Genomic DNA, 12,719 nt, shown 5'->3' with positions numbered 1-12,719 from the left:
ATATGATTAGGTATGTGGAAATTATAAAATTGCGACTATATATACCTACACAGTTTAACAAATAATTATAAAGTTGACAAAGCAAAGCTGTGCCGCTAAGCGATTTAAGGTGCCCACGCACTCGAACTGAACTGCGCGTCGCGTCAGCGCCCTGCACGATATTCTTTCCAGCCGCGACGCGCGGCAGTGACGCGTACGCGCGTCGCGGCTGGAGAGAATATCGTGCGGGGCGTTGACGCGACGCGCAGTTCAGCTGCAGTTCAGTTCGAGTGCGTGGGCACCTTTAGAGTTCCGGTACGATGCCGCGTAGAAACCAAAGGGATATTATATGGGTTTAATAAAACCTGCCATACCCCTTCTAGGTCATCGCACTTTCATCTTAGACGGCATCAAAACTTACCATCAGATGAGATTGCAGTTAAGGCTGTGGTTAAGGGCTAACTTGTATGTGTGAATAAAAAAATATAATAAGGCCTCTTTGAAATTAAATTTTTTGTGACTTATTATGACTCCGTCAGCATGGTAACCTATCGTGTCAACAAATACGTTGTCATCATTGTAAACAGTAAACAATAAAACATTTATTGCTTAAAAAATGCCTTTATTTAGTAATAAATTTTCACCAAAAACGATCCCTGTTAGAAGACAAGATACTTCCGTACTGAAGAACGAGTTCGGCAGCGAATTTGCAACGAGAGAGTTGTCAATAGACGTTCCACCACTTAAGTTGAAACTGGGAGATTTTGAACTATCTTTTGAGGAAGGACAATGGATACCAGGTATTTTTTATTAATTAGGTTGTCTTTAAAAAAAAATTACAGTTTCCATAATTAAATTAAAACACTCAATAGACTTTCATAATTCTTTCATTACCTATGTTCCTTTAGACAATATAAATATTACTATAAAGTATAGATTAATGCATAAGTGAGGTAGTTACTAAACCAATTGTAATGAATATCGATAAATATCTTGTATCCTTTTCACTATGTACCTAGTCTGCTGTAAAGAATAACACTATCTGGTGGAGGCCAACTGCCTATCAATATACTTTATCTTGCACGCATTTTTAGCCCTTAATTAACTACAATAACATAGTTACCTTATGACACAATGATCTCAACACATCACCGCGGGGCAACTATTAAGAATAGGTCTCTTTGAGAATGAGGTTTAGGCCTCTACGCTAGCCAAGTAGTGCGAAACAATACATGTTAATTTACAACAACAACAAGGCATGTTAATTTCCTTACGATGGTTTTCTTTATCATTAAAGCAAGTGATATTTAATTGCAAACGCACATATTATTATCTTACTCCGAAAATCCATACTAATATTATAAATGCGAAAGTGTGTCTGTCTGTCTGCTACCTTTTCACGGCCCAACAGTTTAACCGATTCTGACGAAATTCGGTATAGAGTTACCTATATCCCGGGGCATAGGCTACTTTTTGTCCCGGAAAATTAAAGAGTTCCCATGGGATTCCTAAAGACCCACCCGCTTAACCGATTTGTGGAACCGAGGTAGCTTGCATCCCTGTAATAGACATAGGCAATTTTTATCCTAGAAAATCAAACAGTTAACCCACGGGATCTTTACAAACATAAACCCACGCGGACGAAGTCGCGGGCATCCTCTAGTGAACCAATATTGGGTTCTTTACCTACTTTATAACTCCACAGCATCGGGTAGAGCCGGCGCATCGCATAAAGAAAACATTCGCCTCAAAAAGGAGTTGGAACAGCTCGAAGAAGAAAATAATATGTTGAGACTAAAGTTTGAAATACTGCTCGATATGATGACGGACAAGACTGTGGAAGCGGAACAGGAGCTGCAGCGAGCACAGAGTACAGGCTCTTTGAAGACGAAAAGTAAAAAGCAGAAATGGTGATTTCAGTCCAGTGATAGGGTAGTATCTTGAAAATTACACTATTTTGTAGATTTTTCGAAGCTTAATTCTTTTGACATGATTTTTTTTACAAGTTTTGTAAAAAAATTGTTTTGTTTGACTTGTATTGCAAGTTGTAAAGCATGACCAGAAATGTAAAAACTTGCTCGGGGGGTGCCACTATTATGCTAGTCTATGGTCACTAAGTATATTATGGTCTTGTATATTCGTTCCACGGGGTATCCGCATTATGGCGAGGTATTTTATTTTTCTGGTTAGGCTTTAATACCTTTTTTATCTAGAATTGAATAAACTTTGAAAAAATCTGCAAAATGGGCAACATTTCAAAATGACGACGATTCCTCAAGACCCTTAGAGCTTAATCTATATTTTGTAAAATAAAAAAGGGACCCTCCTAAATACGTATTATGCATAGCAAATTAATAAATTATCCGTTCGATTCCGAGCTCGTTTTTAGTTTTAACCCTAAAATCAGAGAGTTTGTCTATAGTCATAAGTGTACATATTATTATAAAAAATAAAAAGCAAATACAAATGTATAAAAACTTTTATTTTTATTTACAATAAGTAATTGGAATATTTAATACAAAGGCTACTAAAGCGTATTTGATATTATTCCACTATACCTTTGGTAAAATAATTTATAATAAGAAATTATACTATATCACATTTTTCAGCAATTTTATTCTTTAGAATTCATTGTTTGTCTATCTTCCTGTCCAATATTTATGCATTTGAGGTGTTATTTAACGGATTGAGTTGAAACTGTACGGTTGTTTTTGACACTTTCAAGAGAGTATCATAACACACGCCGGGTATTAGATAGAATACGAACAAGTTGTAAGTTATTCACTGGTTGTTAGGGCATCTATTCCTAGTGTGTCCCTCCTGCCGGCACAGGCCACACTTGCGCGTGCGTGGCTCCCCCTCGCTCGCCGACCCCCCTCCCCCTCCTCTGCCGCCCCTCCCTCTCCCGCGTCCAGCGCTACTATAACTTTCTTGACCACCCCATCCTATAAAGAAAACGTTAGACAAAAGAATCGGTCAAGTGTGAGTCGGACTCGCACACAAAAGATTCCGTAATATCGTATAAGATACAATAAAACACTATGTAGTTTTAAATTTAATTATTTGCATTTTGAACTCTGCCATCAGTTAGTTTTTTATTATTTGTTATAGCGGCTCTATGGAAATTTCATATCTCTACCTATTACGGTTCATTAGATACAGCCCGCTGACAGACAGACGGACGTACAGCGGAGTCTTAGTAAGTCCCGTTGGTACCCTGACTCTAGAAACAAAAAACAAGAAGTGCTTTTCTCCTTCAAAATCATGGATGCGTTCTAAACGGCAAAAATAAAGAATAATACCTGTATTGGTCTCTCCGTCGCCGGCCCACTGGAAGAAGGAACAACGTGCGTTACTTTCTTTAGGACACCCGTAAAATTGGCGACCTTTGTTGGGTCCTTCTTTGCGGACTGTTAATCTGAAAAAAATAATTAAGACTGATTATTATTATGATTATTTATTATCTTACTCTATTCATTATCGCATGAAAGTAAAAAAAAAACTTTAAAGTTCAAATTAGGGTCTGCTTATTATTTTGTTCTGAAGGCCGATTTTTCAATCGCCCATTATTCTTCAATTTTGGATTTTGTTGTTATGACGATTGTAAAAGAAATCGGTCGAAATTATTACTCCGATTATCCGACGATTGAAAAACCCGCTCGAAAAATAGGCGTTTCCCGACAGTACGGGAACAATAGATTAACCTCAAAATAATTGACGTAGTTTTGATTTTTGGCACATATTGTGTTCCTTATGCTCTTAGAAGTATATGAAGAGTCCCAAGTTCTTGGATGACGGCTTCCCCCCTTTCCTCTTAAATGGTTGACCTGTCAGCACACGATTTGTGCGGACAGGCCGGTGTTCCGGTAGTAGTTATAGTTAATTATATCAGTTCGCTTGTATAGTGTTACGGGTATGCTATGAAAAGATTACTTACTTCTTGCAAGGCGCCCCACAGTTACACATGACATTTTCATCGTTCGGGGGGTAATCATCCCTGGGAAAGCTGGGCGCTATGCCCCAGCCGCGGCTGGTGCCCGCGGAACTGCCCCGGGAACTAGTCGCAGGGGTGTCGAAGTTGCTCTGGCTAGTTGTAGTTGTGCCTGATGACTCGGGGGCCCATAGGAAAAAGTCGCAACCTCCATTATCCACACCGAGTTGGCATTTGTAGAATTGCTTGCCTAAAAATACGCACCGAATTGAGAACTTTTTTTGGAAAATGGTTAATAAATCTATTCAATATATGTATATGGGAAAGTTTGTCTGTCAAACTGTCTGCTAGCTTTTCACAGCCCATTAGTTTAGCCGATTTCGAGGAATTTGTTAGAGAGTTAACTTTTTGTGGGGATATGTTTCCCACTCTCTATCCCAAACATCTGTTAAAAGCTTTTTCATCAATGTCTTTTATTTCGGAAATTGTAATAAACCGTTACAAACATTCGTTTGGTAATAATAACGTTAAAAATATGAGGGAAATTGTAAAACAATGAAAAATAAACTTGCGAATAGGTATTTTTTTATTATGATATTTATTCCTGTAACTTACCTATATTGGGTCCCTGCTTTCGAACAGTAAGCAATATAGCTTCCCTATTACATCCACAGCAAACCTGATTTTCCCCACTGTCACTTGAAGGCGGGGTGGGCAACCTAGGGTGATTTGCAGTATTCCTTGGAACCGGCATTCTCGGACCATTCATATTATTTAGAGTTCTATTTACTATCGCAGGAGGTACGAATTGCCTTGGGCGATTTACGGTGCTTGGATTGTTATTAACATAAGGAATATTATTGCTTGATGGATTTGCAGAAGTGGTTGATGAACTAGTAAAAGTGCTTGTTGTGTTTCTGTTCGAGTTTGTATCTGTTCTTGTATTTCTTGATGTTGCTGTTACTGAAGACAAATTTATTTGCAGCATTTCGAGGAAGGTGGTGTCACAGCCACCGATACAAGTGGTGTAAGGAGGCGGGTATATGTGACTTATGGAATTGTTTCGCCATTCGAACTTCAGCTTTTTGTAATTTGGACCACACTGAAATAAAAATATTTTTGTAATGCAAATTGCAAACACATTTTATAGCTTTATATAATATTTCAGTTCAGAAATAAGTTACAGAAAGTATTTTTAGTACCACAATATGTCACTTTTTCCCACATTGAAACCATCTTTTTTTTCTTTATTTTTTTAAAACGTTACAAGAATTTTCTTTGATGAATAATAATGGCGACTTAACATTATTTAAATTAGGTAATAATGTTTAAGCACTTTATTTTTTGGTTATTCTGTAAATAAAATGAAGTTGATGCGATATTTTTCTGTCAGATTTCATTTCATTTCCTTAAATCCTACAATGCAAACTCCCTCGTTACTGTTCATATCCGGTTGGGAGGACCAATACAACATATTAAACATGAAAACAGCATTTTGTATAAAATAATTACCGAAGGACAACTGTCTGGTAACACTTGTAATGTTTTGACGATGGAAGGGAACCAAATAGCATTGATGCATCTCGGATAAGATACGCAGCTAATGTAGTACTCATCTGCGTTATTCCTCTTCTGTCTGACCACCATGTCTGACCCACATTTCGGACATTTCAAGGCTGTCAAAGAAATTTTGTACGTATAAGGCATATTTTTTAAAATACAAGCTAACAACTTTCATAATAGGTGCAAATCTCATTTAAGCAATACGAACAAAGATATTCACGAAAAAGTGATTTATAATATAACCTTTGACCTTCAATATCTTAAGACGCGGACACGCTAGCATTTGTGACTTTTGAGACAACATTTAGTACGACAAAACAGATGCTTATACGAATTTACAGCTTATTATCTTTCATTCATCAGAGGTGAAACCCCTAACATGACTGGGCTACACTTGTCGTTCGAACTCTTTTCGTTTACTCACACGGTACGATGCAGTGAAGAATAGCGGATGAATAAGCCAGTTAAAAAACTTAATAAAAATAAAATTCACCAGGTGGCATGGCGGGTAGCGACTCAACGGTGGGCGTGTACTCGATGGCTCGCTCGTTGAATCTTTCCGCTAAAGCGCTGTCGATTTTATTCGCTTCGGCCGTCACGGTGATGTATACTTCCTTATATTTTGCTACCTACAATAACACATGCATTGATAAAAGCCATAATAGCCGAATGACAAAGTGGTCCGCCTCCTATTCGGGAGCTCGGGGTTTCGACCTAAGTTTAGGATCACTCCTCTGTTTGCAAATGTCTATGAAATTCGATTCAAAGTCGAACTCTTGTCGGTGGATGTATTCAAACACATGACGTCATGTATGGCCCAACACTTTACGATGATGGCCTGTTTATACTGACCTGCCTCCCAATTGTGTAACGAAAACGTATTCATGGTTATCGTAATCGCTAACAATATCTGCCGCTTGATTGGCTGTGAAAAAAGGTAAACAGCAAATCGACCAATCAAAGGGCAGAATTCGCTGTCGATAAGGATAGCGATGAATACGTTTTTCTCACACACTCGGGGGGCTGTTCAGCTAACAGCAGTTTAGGATCCTTCCTACCTTTGCAAATGCTTTGAGACCTGCTTCCAACTAGATTTGGATATAGTCAAGTCCATATTGTCATATCCCCCAACTAAGCTCATATCCCCTAGCAAAAACTTTATGACGGTGCCTGTAAATAATTATACTGACCTGTTCAGCTAACACCAGTTTAGGATCCTTCCTCCCTTCGCAAATGTCTTTGAGATCAGCTTCCAACTGGGCCCGAAGGTGTGGTTTGGATATATTCAAGCCCATGGCGTCATATCCCTCCACTAGACCCATGCCTAACAACCCTGGGACGAAATGTATGGCGTCCGCGAGTGCCACGTATGAACGACTCTTAATAGTTTCTATGTGCTCTGCGTGCGTTGCGTCCGTTCCTAAAAGAAATTTTGAGTTATAGCAGGCCAGGCTCACTCTGTCATGTGACCCGAGAAATATACCTACTGCAGCGCGCCCATATAACGGCACTTCTCTTCTCTTCTTATCTCTTATGAGAGAGAGAGGAAAGAGAGGAGGGAGAGTGAGGGAGGTAGAGAGAGGAGATAAGAGCTATGCGATAGAAAGAGAGACGTTTAATAAATTTTAGGCTGCAGCGCTGTGCGAGCTGTTTTATACTTTGCTGCCGCGTCGTGACAATCGCTATTTATTTATACGTCTTTGCAGAGTAGCTTTTCTTTACCTAAAAGGTACTAGAATGTGTGAATGTATTTTTTGATTAGTTAAATCAAATCGAGATGAAATTATGCCTTTACAATAGCAAAATCCAGTTTCTTTCGTCAAATCTTTGATTTTCCAGGTTGAAAAGTAGCCTGTTTTCATTCCATTCTAAATTGGTTCAGTCATTGTGGAATGAACAAATAACATAAGCCCAAACTTTTACATTTATATATTTTTATTATTTACTTACCAATCCCATGTTTCTCCATGAGCGCAATGAGATCTGCTTCAGTCAGTAGGTTTGGTGGGGAGGTGTTTCCATCTACCATGTCTATACTTGTTGGATTGAAGGTTTGTCCATTCTGTAATAGAAACTTTATTACTTAAAATAAGCCTTTTTTAGAGGACGATTACGTAACGTAATTTGGAGGGAACAGAAAAACTGGTCAAGTGCGAGTCGAATTCACATACGTCATCGAATTCACATATATATTTTCAATTTTCAAAGTGAGATAACTATATCAAGTGGGGTATCATATGAAAGGGCTTTATTGTCGTTCTAAAACAGATTTTTATTTATTTTTATGCGTGATAGTTTTTGAGTTATCGTGCAAAATGTCGGAAAAAATACCCGAGTACGGAACCCTCGGTGCGCATGTCTGACTCGTACTTGGCCGGTTTTTTACCTCGTAAACGTGTATCTCCTTCGACGACCACTTATCATACGGGTACACGTCTAGATAGTTCCTGGCGGTAATCATGAGACCGCTCGCACTAAACACTTCGTTGGCGACGTCGATGGTCACAATGGTTTCTTGTCCTTGCGCGTCCTTGGAACAACACGCCAAGAAGGATCGGACTATGAACTCGTATACTCGTTGCTCATTTCCCGATAGACCTATAGGAAAAAATCGTTTAGTTACATAATGTTAGCGACATTGCTTTTGCCTAGACTTGAATTTAAAAAAAAGAAAAGACAATTGGCAGCAGATGGGAAAAAGAAAAGTGGTGTTTATTGATTCAAAGCAGAAAAAAAATTGAATTTATTCATGTGTTATTAAGAAGTTAGTAGTTTAGAACTAAAGTAGAAGTTTATCATGCATTGTATAGCTATGGATTAAAGTCAGTTCTTATGAGTTGAGGTTATTTTTATTACATTAAATTTTGCTACTCATTTTTTTTATTATCTCAATTTTTATGGGACTGCTGTCCGATATGGACATGTCAGCCTTATCGTAGCCTAAATTACAATGTAAATTACTTAATAGAATACAACAGACATAACTGAAGAAATATTTCAATAGTCGATTTAGAACGATTTCTAGATTTTTCTGTTCACGGCAGACGGATAAATCTAGTATAAAATAGTCTTACTGTTAGTATATTTAGTAGGGTGTATAGGCGGATGGGCCTTATCGCTCTTATTCCCCTGGCGCGGTGTGGGGCCTCCGCTGTCCAGAATGTTCTGTGCAAATGTCCCCCAGTTGGGGTCACCAGTCTGCATGCCCACCAGCTGCCCCAAGTTCATCTCTTTGGGAAACTCATTGGTTTCCGTACGCGGGTAGCTTATCAAACCCTGGGTGTACAGTTTTTCGGCGATACGCATCGTCTCTTTGGCATTGATTTTTAATTTTCTGGACGCTAATTTTTCAAGTTCCTGTAATTTTTTATGTGCATTAATTAAATTAGTACAGGATTAAATAAATCATATGGGGTTTGACTTCTAATTTTTCAAGTTCCGGTAATGTCTAATTGAAGTATTTGAACTAAAAGTTGAAATGTTATTATTTCATGACCCCCACCAAAAAGATAGAAAGCTCTTAAAATTAACTCCACTTATAATAAGCATGTAGTTTTATGAGTCCTTATACTGTTATCTATTTCTATTCGAATGGTATAATAATTCCTTTAAAATAAATAATGATTAGGTAATTTATACTACCTAATCTAATGGACTACATAATTTTAAACCCAAAAAAAGGACGTAAGAACAGAAATCGACCCCTTTTCCAACTTTCTTGACGCGTAAAGCTATGAAACTTACCACAGTATCCAAAGGTAAAGGTCTCCATTTGGACTTGGGTTTAGTTTTCACATCTGTGACTTTTGCCTGTGGGTTTTCTAAGCAGATGTCGTGTAATACTTGGCAAGCAAGCTGATCAAACAGTCGGACTCTATTCCAAGTGAAATCAACGCTCAGGTTGTTTATTGTGTGGTTTACTGCAAATAGATACAATATACTTGAAATCGTACTTATAGAGAGAGAACCAGCGACGGCAAGACCTTCGCTATTTTATAAAATCCGCATCTGCATATTGTATTGTCCCCAACACAGGGAGGAATGATCAACGACTATAAAGTTTGGATCATTGTGACTTTGAGAGATAACAGATAACAAAGATATAAAAAAATCTTCAAATATCATAGTATAAAGTCTAGTTATTTTATATTTTCTTCAGAATAGTGTTAGAAATCACATCATGCATTGCCAGACACTTAGTGCCATGCCAACCCCCTGCCAGACACCCTTAAAGGTTTAATAAAGTTTACTAGTACAGTAGCCTGGCTACAGCTATATAAGAAGGAACTCGATTAGTAATATTATTCTGTTGGCACAGAACCCTAAGAGTGGTTTAAGTATTATTATTTTCTTACATCATGTAGTACATGAGCAAAAATTCAAAAATTCAGTTGGTCATTTCAAATAAACAGTTTATATAAAATAAAAATACCTTTGATCTTCCAAAATGGTTCAACAACAAAGTTTTCGACAGCCCTGTATCGCTCCACCACAAACCCCAGTGTGGGGAACTGACACGAGCCGTAGCTCACCAAGCTCTCTGCCAGCTTGCTGGGGAACACTTTCTGCAGTCGCAGAGTTTGAAAGCGCGTGAAGGAGGCACCTGAAATGTTTAGCAACTATTTTTTAACCATAATCCATACTAATATTATAAATTTGTAAGTGTGTCTGTCTGCTACGTTTTTGCAGCCCAACCGCTGAACCGATTTTAATGAAATTTGGTACAGACATGGGATACATCCCGGAGAAGGACACAGGCTACTTTTTATCCCGGAAAATCAAAGAGTTCCTACAGGATTTAAAAAACCGAAATCCACGCGAGTGAAGCCGCAGGCATCCTCTAGTAGTATTATAAATGCAAAGCTGTGTCTGTCTGTCTGCAAGATTTTCATGACCCATCTGTTTTCTATTTAATCGGTTTTGACGAAATTTGGTACAAAAATAGCTTTCATTCCAGAGAGGGAGATATTTTTCTTATAAAATGAATAATTTCTACAGGATTTTCAAAAATCGATAATCAGTTGGGCGATGCAATTTTTTTTTTGTTGTATAAGGTGTGTTAGAAAGAAAATTTTCGGAAAATTAAATAATTAGTTAGTTTATAATAATTTAATTTGAAGACATTACCTATCCTTAAATCTAGTTCCTGTCTAACATCAACTGCATCACTTATGTTCTTGTTAGGCTGCTCCAAATTGTGTAATGCTCTTATGACAGACACTGATGTTATCTCCGAAAACTTTGCTCTGTATATTCTAAGGTCACTCTTAACTGCAGTGCACACTTCTATGATCTCAAAGCCTATGTTTTCCCCCTCTCTGTCACAATCTGTCCATATTATTAGGCCTTGGCAACTGCGAACTTCGCGCTCTAACGTTTTCTAGAAATAAAATTAATTATTTAATAATTATGATATCCATTAGGTTTTATCAATAAAGTAAGTTCTTTAATGATCAGAGACTTTTAGTCATAGTTCAATCTACAAAAAATCTTGATAAAGTAAAAAATATTGTCTACTATTACTAAAATCATTGTAGTAAGTAATGTTCTTCATAAAACATTTTTTGATAAAATTTTTTCATCAAACATTACTTACTACAAAGATTTTAGTACATTTTTTACAAGTGGTAGGTTCAGCATCAACAAACAGAATCTCATAAGTTGTGTTCCTTTCATTCTTTAAATATTGAAATTCTTGAATATATTTTTAATACAAAGCTATCGAAATTGCAGAAAAGGAAGCTAAAAGGCAGGGCTGGCTATAGTGCCTTTAGTCTGTTTAGACTTTAGGCCATGGTTATTTCACTGCTGGTGAAATGTATGATATGTATTTTTTAATAATCTATATGCAACTAATAGTAATACCTAGTAGACATTTTACAGTTGACAATCTAGTTTTAAAGGTTCATGTTGCTATGCAAGTCTTCAAAATGAGATGATACTCACAAAAATCCTCAGTCTATGATCTGAGCAAATCGTAATGTTACAACTTCAGATTGGCCTAATAGTTTTGCGATCACCTTACCTTTATTTTATCATAATTCTCTGGACAGTATTTGTAAACTGGCGCATCAAAGAGTGACAATGGATTGCAAGATCTCCAGTTTTTGAAGGCACTGACAAAATCCAAAGCCAGTAAGTGTCCCGACACTGAAGTCATCACCATTTTACTCTTCTGTCCCAAAACCTCTGCTTCAAACTCATATATTTTATTGTATTGGGATAAACCCTCGCGCTAAAAGTTAAAGGCTTATTATGTTATAAATAGGATTTATTTGCTATACGTAATGTGGTACAAATATTTGGTTTTATAACTACTTTCTTGACACATTCAAGTAATTAAATAAGTTCATAATCACATATAAATCCATAGCAATATTAATAAATGCGAAAGTGTGTCTGTCTGTTATCTTTTCAATCAATCAGTTGTTTTTAAATTTTTATTTTTATAAATTAAAATATACATATCCCTCCACCACTTGGGCAATGATGTGTTCCTTTAGAGATAGTGTTTTAAAGGTTTCTCCTTTAAAATACAGCATCTAATCAACTAGCCTTTAATATATGTTTTAATAGCATTGCTCAGTTTTCAGTTTTGCAGTATTAGGCATTACTGTGATTACATACTATACATTTCAATTAAGAACAAGGTAGTTTGTAACTTGCTCAATCCAACTTGTACTATACGGGCTTGTTACCAATTTCATCATCAAGTTTACTTTTACGAGTTATAGTCAATATTTCATATAAATAAAGTTGATAAGATTGGTAACAAAAACTTAGTTACAAACACATTACCCTGTTCGAAGTTCCCCTGGATAAATGCAATGCAATATTTTTAGCTGCATCATTTTTCTCCGCAACGTTTAAATATTTCATTATTTCACTTCTAAAACGAGATAATACGGGGAAAGTACTATTTATTACGTGTGTGTATATTTGGTTCTTCTGAAACCGGTTCACGTAAAGAAACCTCATATTTTATTATTCACATCATATTATCTGTACTTATTTCTCCTTTTTTTTTAAAGCATTCTTTTGATGATAAAAGGGAAAATCTTTTCGTAAATCTAACAAAAATAAACAAACACATAAACAAGTAACCAACCTAAAAATTATGGTTGTCAGATTTGCCGCCATTTTTAAACTTTTGACGTCACTTACAGTGTGACCAGATTAAAATTGATGATCTGCTAGCTGCTGGACTGCTGGTCTTAGGAGTAAGGAGATCTCTACGTTTTTAAAT

General features: G+C 36.8%; 2 protein-coding genes across 4 annotated transcripts; one reads left to right on the top strand and one right to left on the bottom strand.

Annotated features, from left to right (window-relative positions):
- The first annotated feature begins 528 nt into the window (after positions 1–528).
- On the top strand, positions 529–2,111 carry LOC123871993 (protein chibby homolog 1). The gene is made up of 2 exons (XM_045916091.1): positions 529–779; positions 1,685–2,111. The coding sequence occupies exons 1-2, from the start codon at positions 596–598 to the stop codon at positions 1,891–1,893; spliced, it is 393 nt and encodes a 130-aa protein (XP_045772047.1). The 5' UTR covers positions 529–595; the 3' UTR covers positions 1,894–2,111.
- Positions 2,112–2,442: 331 nt separating this feature from the next.
- Positions 2,443–12,605, bottom strand: LOC123871983 (DNA topoisomerase 3-alpha). Of its 3 annotated transcripts, none has more exons than XM_045916077.1 (15): positions 12,582–12,605; positions 11,499–11,708; positions 10,601–10,853; positions 9,906–10,076; positions 9,218–9,393; positions 8,548–8,830; positions 7,860–8,071; positions 7,424–7,535; positions 6,664–6,893; positions 5,967–6,102; positions 5,423–5,586; positions 4,526–5,012; positions 3,917–4,160; positions 3,282–3,397; positions 2,443–2,924 (listed from the first exon to the last, which is right to left on the bottom strand). In XM_045916077.1, exons 2-15 carry the CDS (start codon positions 11,637–11,639, stop codon positions 2,761–2,763), a joined length of 2,889 nt encoding a protein of 962 aa, XP_045772033.1. In that variant the 5' UTR covers positions 11,640–11,708; positions 12,582–12,605; the 3' UTR covers positions 2,443–2,760. The 3 variants fall into 3 exon arrangements, with proteins under 3 accessions (XP_045772033.1, XP_045772031.1, XP_045772032.1); XM_045916075.1 differs by lacking the exon at positions 12,582–12,605 and adding an exon at positions 12,272–12,575; XM_045916076.1 differs by lacking the exon at positions 12,582–12,605 and adding an exon at positions 12,265–12,392.
- Positions 12,606–12,719: the final 114 nt, after the last annotated feature.

Source organism: Maniola jurtina, chromosome 14 (genome assembly GCF_905333055.1).
Source record: "Maniola jurtina chromosome 14, ilManJurt1.1, whole genome shotgun sequence".
Taxonomy (NCBI): Eukaryota; Metazoa; Arthropoda; class Insecta; order Lepidoptera; family Nymphalidae; genus Maniola; species Maniola jurtina.
The sequence above is the reverse complement of the archived record's forward strand: the minus strand, read 5'-3'. Positions and strand labels throughout refer to the sequence as shown.